Below are 9,846 nucleotides of genomic sequence, written 5' to 3'. Positions count from 1 at the left end.
CCAAATTGAGGGTCGGAGCGGCTGCCGGTGCGATCTCCTGAACACTGTCGGATGGTAGAGCTAAATCGTACTCATCATGACCGCGTGAAGCACAAGGCAGAGGCTCGAATCCGTCGAAGATCAAGTCTCCGCGGATATCAGCCGTGTAGTTCAAGCTTCCCAACCTGACCTGATGGCCATGGGCGTAGCTTTCAATCTGCTCCAGATGGCCAAGCGAATTGGCCCGCGGTGCAAAGCCGCCGAATACAAAAATCTGTCCGGGGAGAAAAGTCTCACCCTGGACTGCATCGCTAACGATGATAGAAGGAGCCATCGAGCCTAACGGCGACGACACAGAGGAACTCTCAATGAAAGCACCAATGTCGGTGTCAAAACCGGCGGATCTCGGGTAGGGGGTCCCGAACTGTGCGTCTAGGCGGATGGTAACAGGAGGCAGGGGACACAAAGTTTTACCCAGGTTCGGGCCCTCTTGATGGAGGTAAAACTCTACGTCCTGCTTGATTAATATTGATGATATGGGTAGTACTCCCTCCGGTCCTTTTTACTCTGCACATTGGATTTGCCGAAAGTCAAACTTTGCTAAGTTTGACCAAATTTATATTAGAAATTATTAGCATCTATAATATCTAATAAATATAATATGAAAATATATTCCAAGATGAATCTAAAGATATTGGTGTTGTTATGTGAATGTCTATAATTTTTTATATAAACTTGGTCAAAGTTGGATGAGATTGACTTCGGACAAACCTAATATGCAGAGTAAAAGGGACCGGAGGGAGTACAAGAGTAGATCTACCACGAGATTAGAGAGGCTAAACCCTAGAAGCTAGCCTATGGTATGATTGTATGTTATTGTTGTTGTGTCCTACAGACTAAAACCCTCCGGTTTATATAGACACCGGAGAGGGCTAGGGTTACACAAGGCCGGTTACAAAGGAGGTGATATACATATCCGTATTGCCTAGCTTGCCTTCCACGCCAAGTAGAGTCCCATCCGGACACGAGACGAAGTCTTCAATCTTGTATCTTCATAGTCCAACAATCCGGCCAAAGGTTATAGTCCGGCTGTCCGGAGACCCCCTAATCCAGACCTCCCTCAGGGGGCACCGCACACGGCTGGGAGAGATCAATGATCAGTTTGTGTGTTCTAGGGTGCCCCCTGCCCCCGTATATAAAGGAGCAAGGGGGGATGCCGGCTGACCCTGTAGGGCGCGCTAGGAGGAGGAGCCCTCCTCCTAGTAGGAGTAGGACTCCCCTCTTTCCTACTCCTACTAGGAGGAGGAAAGGAAGGGGGGAAGGAGAAGGAAAGGGGGGCGCCTCCCCCTTCCCAATCCAATTCGGACCAGAGGGGAGGGGGCGCGCGGCCTGCCCTGGCCGGCCCCTATCTCTCCATTAGGGCCCAACAAGGCCCATTAACCCCCCGGGGGGGGGGGGGGTTCGGTAACCCCTTCGACACTCCGGTAAAATTCCAATTTTACCCGGAACTCTTCCGATGTCCAAATGCAGGCTTCCAATATATCAATCTTTATGTCTCGGCCATTTCGAGACTCCTCGTCATGTTCGTGATCATATCTGCGACTCCGAACCACCTTCGGTACATCAAAACATATAAACTCATAATACCGATCGTCACAGAACTTTAAGCGTGTGGACCCTACGGGTTCGAGAACTATGTAGACATGACCGAGACATGTCTTTGGTCAATAACCAATAGCGGAACCTGGATGCTCATATTGGTTCCAACATATTCTACGAAGATCATTATCGGTCAAACCGCATAACAACATATGTTGTTCCCTTTGTCATCGGTATGTTACTCACCCGAGATTCGATCGTCGGTATCTCAATACCTAGCTCAATCTCGTTACCGGCAAGTCTCTTTACTTGTTCTGCAATGCATCATCCCGCAACTAGCTCATTAGTTGCATTGCTTGCAAGGCTTATAGTGATGTGCATTACCGAGAAGGCCCAAAGATACCTCTTCGACAATCGGAGTGACAAATCATATTCTTGATCTATGCCAACTCAACAAGTACCATCGGAGACACCTGTAGAGCACCTTTACAATCACCCAGTTACGTTGTGACGTTTGGTAGCACACAAAGTGTTCCTCCGATAATCGGGAGTTGCATAATCTCATAATCATATGAACATGTATAAGTCATGAAGAAAGCAATAGCAGTAAACTAAAATGATCATGTGCTAAGCTAACAAAATGGGTCAAGTCAATCACATCATTCTACTAATGATGTGATCTCGTTAATCAAATGACAACTCATGTCTATGGTTAGGAAACTCAACCATCTTTGATCAACAAGCTAGTCAAGTAGAGGCATACTAGTGACACTGTTTGTCTATGTATTCACACATGTATTGTGTTTCCGGTTAATACAATTCTAACATGAATAATAAACATTTATCATGATATGAGGAAATAAGTAATAACTTTATTATTGCCTCTAGGGCATATTTCCTTCAAAAACTTCTTGCGTTGTGTCAGTTGGCATGCCCGTTTATCTATGGTGTCGTGCCTGGGCTGGAGGCTGGGCATGAGGGACAACACAACAAGGCCGTGTACTAAACGTGCCCTCGCAGGCGGTGCTATGACAGACACGTTTAGCCTTGGGCCGCGTCGTGTCGACCCAGGTGGCCAGGTCTGGGAACAAACATGCTACAGGTCAAGATAGATTCCTTCGCCAAAGGGCACATTAAATTAAATGTCGATGGAGTGGCCGCAAAGACACGAAACAAAGGCGAAGTGGGCTTGGTCTATCGCAACGAGCAAGGGGCTTTCCAGGGTGCGTCGGCATTCGTATTTGATGGCATAGTCTATCCCGAGCCCCTCGAGGTGCTCGCGTGCCGGAAAGCCATTTCTTTGGTTGAAGACCTAGGACTAACCAAATTACATGTTTCAACCGACCGTCCAAGAGTCGTATGGGAGCTTCAAGCCAACAAGAACTTCAGAAGCCACTGGATGATCTTGCAAAAGATTAAGAAACGTAGTTTCACAGTGTTCAAATTTTTATTACGAGGGACGTAACCACAATGGGGAAGCTCACCGGGCAGCTGAGATGGCCTCTTCCCTTGAGGGAGGCCGTAATACTTGGTTAAATTTCCCTCCAGAACATTCATACGTTCTTATAAACGTTGATCTTATGCAATAAAGCACGTTATGATTCTATAAAAAAAACATGATCGTGGCAGGACTGAAAAAAAACCCGGGGGAGAAGTCCTGATTGTAACAAAATATCGCCAGTTCTAATTTATTAACCCCTGGAACGAGCCTGTATTTACGCCGATATTGCCACTCCATCCACGAAACGAGCCGGCCCTTCTCTCCCTCCCCGAGCCGCCCGTCGCCCCCTCCCCTCTCTCTCTCGCACCAAAAAGAAAAAAAAAAAAAGCTCTCTTGCTAGGGTTCCTCCAACGCCGCCGCTCCCCGCATCCGCGCCGCCTTCCGGCGCCCCCTCCCCCCATCCGCATCCACCCCCCCACCGCCCGCCCCCGACGCCCTTCCGCCGCTCCTCAGCCCCCGCGACCGACCAGCCACCGCTCCCCACGCACCGCGCCCAAATCCCCCGCCTGCAGCGCCGTCCCCCGCCGGCCCCATCCTCCCGCGTCCGTCCCCCGCCGGCTCGTTCCACCGCCCGCCCCCGACGCCCCGCCTCGACGCGGAGCCCGGGCCGAAACCCTAGCCTCCGCGCGCGTGCACGTCTCCGGCTCCCCGCGACGCCAGCGGAGGCCTCCCCCTCCGGGGCCAAGGATTCCGAAGGAACCTCCTGGGGGGCTGCTCTCCGCCCGCCCCGGCGAAGACACGCTCAGGTTGGTTCTTTTATCTCTCTCGCACACGCCACGAGGGTCCGATCTACGATTCTAGGGTTAATGGGTTGGGGTTCTTGGCAATTTGGGGTGGCCCCTTCGATTGGGGATTGGATAACCAGGCGCCTAGCCTCGCATAATAAGGACTCGTGGTATCGTGTCAGGAATCTCATCTCCAATAGGCCGTTAACCCTAGAATCATAGATGTCTTGCGCTAATTGGGCTCTCCACTCTAGCACAATTGAGGCTTTTAGGGTATGTTGGGAATCTCGTCTCCAATAGGCCGTTTCTTAGCTTCTTATTACTAGGAGAAGAGAAAAAACCATTTTTTTCCTAGTAAAGGCCATTCGGCTAGCCTTATATTAATTAACAAACACCATGGAACCGAGTTAAGGATAATACCCTGCTTCCATCCTGGTGACATATTCGCAGTAGTCCTTGGGGGATCTGTACTAGTCACCAGCGTAGTATATGCTGGGTAGTTGGGGTTGTAACGCACCGTTTCCGATCACGTGCAAAATAAAACTAGGGGGTAAACATCCCGAACAGAGGATAAGGAAAGTTGGAAGCTATTCCTATCTAGCTCATGAGCAGCCTCATTGGCTTTCCCTTGGACAGCCAAAAGCAACCTTTGCAAAACTTCATATGTATCTCCTCCTTGGGAACAAAATGGTTAAAAAGGAAATATGGTGGAATTGAACGTCAAGTTGCCCCTTTTTGGAAAATTGTCTATGGATTGTGATTATTACTTGGAAATATTTGATGATTTTCCTGTGTGTTCTATGCACGTTACGTTTACTGTGTTCACCCTTCTGTTTTGTTACTAGCTGCCACAGATTATGGGGCATTAACTCCATACTTTCCGCACACATTTTGTTCCAGATTCAGAGTTCCTACTTTCCTCTTTTGAAAATAAGGAATGTAGTGACCATTCATTGTCTGTATGGGCTGTTAGTGTTGTTATTTCATGGATTGTATTTTTCTCTATATCGCCATAGGTTCTGTTCAGTCAAGATAAACTGTTCCTCCAGAATGGATAGTACATGACCAGGTCTCATTGTCTTCCGTCTTCTTTTTCCTGTCTGCCCTATGATTATCTCGGCATTTTAAGCAGCTTGCTTCTGACTGAATATTCTGTTTTCAGCTGACTGAGAGAAGCTGTGCTGTATGTACCATGTGTGCCTATTGGAGAGGGCATCATGAAGCCTGAAGTTACTGGTCATTTGCCAAAATCAGAAAGTAATAAACCAAACACAATGACCACGCAAGCCTGTAAGAGGCGGAGGTCAGTTTATATAAGCAGTGGATCGGAAGATTCTGGTACAGATTCAGAGGTGGAGGGAAGTAAACGGTCTCAAAAATCTGGAACGACGTCAATTTCTTCATCTGAGCATCGACCATCTTCTAACAACAAGGCTGGAAGCATGAATGCTAGCAAGACAAGGGTCTGTAGAAATATTCTGGGGAAGCTCATGGATCACCCAGGTGGTTGGCTTTTCCATAAACCGGTTGATCCGGACCTATTTGGCATTCCTGATTACTTTGATGTTATCCGCAATCCAATGGACTTGGGCACTGTCAAGAAGAAACTCACAAACAAGAATTATTTAAGCACCGATGAGTTTGCAGCAGATGTGAGACTAACATTTTCAAATGCAATGACGTATAATCCTCCTGGAAATCAGGTTCACACAGTAGCTGAACAGCTGAATATAATGTTTAATTCTGAATGGACATCATATGAAAGAAAATGGAGCGACAGAAATCTGAAGCCAGTGCAGTTGCCGATGAAGGTAATTAAGGCTCATGTGGCTGTCAATTCAAAGCCAGTGGTTTCTAGAGGGCTGGTCGCATGCTCAGATTCATCTGCAAAGAAGACATTGACAAATGCAATATCCTCCAAAGTAAGACCACCTGATACCTTCATTCACTTGATTATTTGGTATTTTGTCATCCTAATGGCAATATGATTTTAATGTACTGCTATATGTTGTATGAACAGGTAAAAATTAAGTTTTGTGTGCGTGGCTCGGGGCAGACCTTATCCAAAGGTGTGAATGGTGTAACTTCTTATCATTATGCGCCACAAACTTTTCAGGACTATACTCTTTTGTCATGGTTATAGATGTTTTTTAATCCAGAGACGCCTGTGCAAGCAGCTGGTAGCAAAGAGGGCTCTTTACATCATTCTATCGCATGCACCAAGGTTTCGACAATACATCATTCTATCCCATGCACCAAGGTTTCGACAATGAGTTCCCTTTGTTTCTGTTTGATGCATTTCTGTATTTAGTTTTATGGCACATCATTTGTGAAGCAAAATCTCAGTTGTCCCTCCTAAGACTTCTATTCTATCTGTAGGAGAGCGCTAACACAACTAAGGTCCAGTCAAGTGAGCACAGAGTTCAGTCGATTGGTATGTTGATGAATTCCATCTAATTGTATCCTATGCCATCTGTTTTGTTAATGCTTTTGTTTGCTATCCTAGGAAATGAATCACGGTCTTGCAGTGATACTTCAACTTCGCCTCTTTCTTCCTATGGACAAGGTTCTATCACCTTGCCCTCTTTTATCATATCTTCATGTAATTATTGTTTAACTCTTTATCTGTGGTGATAACATAACAATTAGGAACTTGGCACAATCTTGTTGCCATATATTTGGTTGCTAATGCAATGCATGTTGTGATGTGAATCTCAGGAGACGGAAGTTATTTACAAGCTGAACCTTTGTCACCAGCCAAGGCCCTTCGTGCAGCAATGCTTAAGAGACGTTTTGCTGGAACGATTGTGAAGGCACAGCAGAAGGCACTTCTGGACCATGTAATTTTCTGTAATATAGATGCTAAAATTTGTACATTAGTATTACATTATGCTATTTAGTCGGCAAGTTTTCTGCTGCACTTGCAGTTCTGGCTGATGTGCTGTTTTGATCTTTTTCTTAGGGGCAGCAAATAGACCCTGCAAAATTACAGTTGGAAAAGGAGAGGCTGGAAAAAAGGCAGCAAGAAGGTAATAATTAGCCACGAGCTTCTGATCAGCAATTTTATATAGTCTGGATATGTTTACCAGTTCTGTGAGTTTGGTCAGGTATCTTATATGTGCACTGAGCTCTCTCGTAGTCATGTGGACTTGTAATCCTGTTCTTTAAATGGGACATCTTTTCATTTAAACCCAAAATGAACTACACTTGTTTGAGTTTTTCACGGAGAAAATAAGCTAAACTTGTTTGAATTCTCATGCCCAAAATAAGATACTTTGAATTCTCATTCCAAAATTAAGATATACTTGATCGAATTGTACTACGTCTGTTTCTAAATGTAAGACGTTTTGGCAGTTTAAAGTGAGCTGCCTGAACTGCCAAAACATCTTATATTTAGGAACAGAGGGTTAATAAGATATGAAACTTGTTCAAAATGGGCCTGTTCAATGCTGGGATTGCTGGCAGTGGCAACTGTTCACTAGAGTCTCACATGCTGACATGGCACTAACAATAAGAGATGCGAAAGTGAGGCTTGATATTTTATCTTGATAGTTCACTAATGGATGGATTATGTTTTCTGAACAAGTTTATTAGTCATCAGACCTTAATTCTTGTGCACAACAATAAAAAGAATGCCAAAAGTGTCCCTTCCCCGGATTTATTTGTACAGTCCGTAATTTGTGTATTTCATGCCTTGGCTTATAGTGATGTTTCACCTAGTTCAGCTAATTTTGGCATCGTTAGTTACCATTGTGTACTGGCTAGGAAGTGATAGTTATTGCGTGCTACGGAAATGGGTTATATGCCTTAACCCTGATCCACTCTTAAAATGGTTGTTGATGAACCAAGTATCTTCTTTCTCATCTGTGTTGCTCTATATTGCCTTTTCCTCTTGCTCGAAACCATCCATGTGCCAACCAATTTGGAAGAGTTGAACTTTGTCTCTAGTCATTCTACGTCCTATTTTGCCATATGTTTCCGTTACTAGTGGAGTGTCCATACATTGGAACATTGTATTTTACTTTGTTAGCATGATATGATACAGATATTGCTGTTATTCAACATGAAAGTTGTCAAAAGGAAGAGCGTCCTTACAAAATTGAGGCATGTGTACACACTGGCAAGGGTCATGAATTTTTGTACTTATTTTGATCCTATCTGAAGTATGTTGGCAATACGTAAAATACAATCTGGTTAGTAAATGAAAGATGCTTAGATACGTATCAGTTAATTATGGCAGTTGCCTGTCAGTTACACTGTCAGTTTGTAGCTTCTCTATTAAAGGAAGTCCTGTTGCTTGTAGGCAATCAAGGTAGGAAGAATTCATAACATCGATCGATATTTTTTCAAAGAGTAGCTATTATTTGTTTGATATGATAAGATGGATGAGTTGGTTCTTGGTTCTGGGAGTTTTTTCCATAACTGTAGCGTTTGGTATGCAAGTCTTAGGCACTAAAGGTTGTGGGTTGTTTGGTACAAACTGACTTACTCCTGTACCGACCTAGTACTCTATAGTCTATAATCTTTCCATTCCTTAATGTTAGTTATATTTGTCCCTTAGGGGACATCCGATAATGTTATATTTTTTGGGAACAATAATGGAGGATTTGGGACAGAAATATCCCTGCTTAGTTTGGTGATTACAGGCATAATTATGGGTGAAAAATTAATTATCCTTCGAAAAAATAACTTGGACCACTGCATAAATGAAGCACAGCTTCCAAAAAAAATGGCTGTGGGATTTATTTTGGGTAGAATCTGCAGTTCAATGGAAATAAAGCAAATACACCTAACAAATTGAAATTTATCTCAAAAACAAATATACCTAACTTCAATGAACAGAGGGAGTATATAGCAATATGCCAGTGTTGATTATGGGCAACAACATGAACTCCAAAATTTAGAAGAGAAACTTTAAAAATATATTCTGTATGGCTCATTTTTAAGTCGTACTCTTCTGTTCCACGTTGACATTGAGTTAATGCTGACCTTATTATGGCTTCCTCCAAATTCGTTCTATGCCTGCAGAGAAAGAAAGGATTGAAGCCCAGGTGAAGGCCGCTGAAGCTGCTGCACAGTTCAAGTTAGATGAAGAATTAAGGAAGAAGAGGGAGCGAGAAAGAGAGGCAGCACGCCTGGCACTACACATGGTAGTAGCTGCTTGTCCTGCGACCATCCAGCGAGTCTCTAAGCTTGATGTCCCACCGTGGCTATTCAACCTTTTTCCTTTTTGCAGATGAAGAAGACCGTTGACATTGACAACAGCGACTTCCTAAAGGACCTGGAAAACATCAGCAAAAAGTGGGAACTAAACCCTCCTGCCAAGCTAATTGTGGATTTCGTCGACGGGATGGAGCTCCCACCTGGCCTCGGAAGCCCGCTGGAGAGGCTCGGGCTTTTCATGAAGAGAGACATCGAAGAAGAGGTCGAAGATGAAATGGAGGACAGCGTATCAGCACCCTCCGTGGATGTCGACAGCGTATCACCACCCTCCGTGGATGTCGACAGCATATCACCCCCCTCCGTGGATGTCAACAGCATATTACCACCCGCTGTGGATATGGATATCGACGGGGAGGAAGGAGAGATTGGCTGCTGTGGGTAGCATTCTTTTTTCTTGTGACTTTGTTTCACATACGTATTGTGTACCAACACGATCGTACATCGTGGTTATAAGGTTACGATGTGATTCTGCCCCGCAAGTGGGCTATGTCGACATAAGCGGAGTGCACTGTAACTGTTGTGGTATTCAGAGTGAGTTTCTCGTACGGATATTCTGTAAAACAATTGGAAAAAAAGAGAAAAAAAAGCGATATAGTAGTGAAGTGCTTGTGTATATGTATTGTGCTTAGATGGTGGTGTATTATCCCAGTGAAATGGCATTTTGCCTGTAGTCGTGACAAGCACATCCTGATGGTGATGCACAGATTGGCCGACAGGTACGTGTAATCTGAAACTGACACTCGGGAGTTTCATGCCTGAACATGAACATGAAAGATGCTGGGTGTCCTTGGCGGCTTCAAATACAAAACATCTCGGTGC

At 44.6% G+C, this 9,846-nt stretch overlaps 1 protein-coding gene across 1 annotated transcript; it reads left to right on the top strand.

Annotated features, from left to right (window-relative positions):
* The first annotated feature begins 3,405 nt into the window (after positions 1 to 3,405).
* LOC125526051 (transcription factor GTE12) lies at positions 3,406 to 9,629 on the top strand. Its single transcript, XM_048691078.2, has 10 exons — positions 3,406 to 3,825; positions 4,967 to 5,726; positions 5,825 to 5,873; positions 5,964 to 6,064; positions 6,184 to 6,238; positions 6,311 to 6,370; positions 6,523 to 6,644; positions 6,767 to 6,833; positions 8,833 to 8,954; positions 9,041 to 9,629. The coding sequence occupies exons 2-10, from the start codon at positions 5,022 to 5,024 to the stop codon at positions 9,407 to 9,409; spliced, it is 1,650 nt and encodes a 549-aa protein (XP_048547035.2). The 5' UTR covers positions 3,406 to 3,825; positions 4,967 to 5,021; the 3' UTR covers positions 9,410 to 9,629.
* Positions 9,630 to 9,846: the final 217 nt, after the last annotated feature.

The sequence above is a fragment of the Triticum urartu genome, chromosome 7A (genome assembly GCF_056163025.1).
Source record: "Triticum urartu cultivar PI428250 chromosome 7A, HENAU_Tu73, whole genome shotgun sequence".
NCBI classification, from domain to species: domain Eukaryota; kingdom Viridiplantae; phylum Streptophyta; class Magnoliopsida; order Poales; family Poaceae; genus Triticum; species Triticum urartu.
Note: the sequence above shows the minus strand (reverse complement) of the source record. Positions and strands in the feature narration are given on the sequence as shown.

Coding starts and splice junctions, on each gene's coding strand:
- LOC125526051 (XM_048691078.2), top strand. CDS start 5,022: ATGAAGCCTGAAGTTACTGGTCATTTGCCAAAATCAGAAAGTAATAAA. Junction 6,371..6,522: donor TCTTTCTTCCTATGGACAAG/GTTCTATCACCT, acceptor TGTGAATCTCAG/GAGACGGAAGTTATTTACAA. Junction 8,955..9,040: donor CACGCCTGGCACTACACATG/GTAGTAGCTGCT, acceptor TCCTTTTTGCAG/ATGAAGAAGACCGTTGACAT.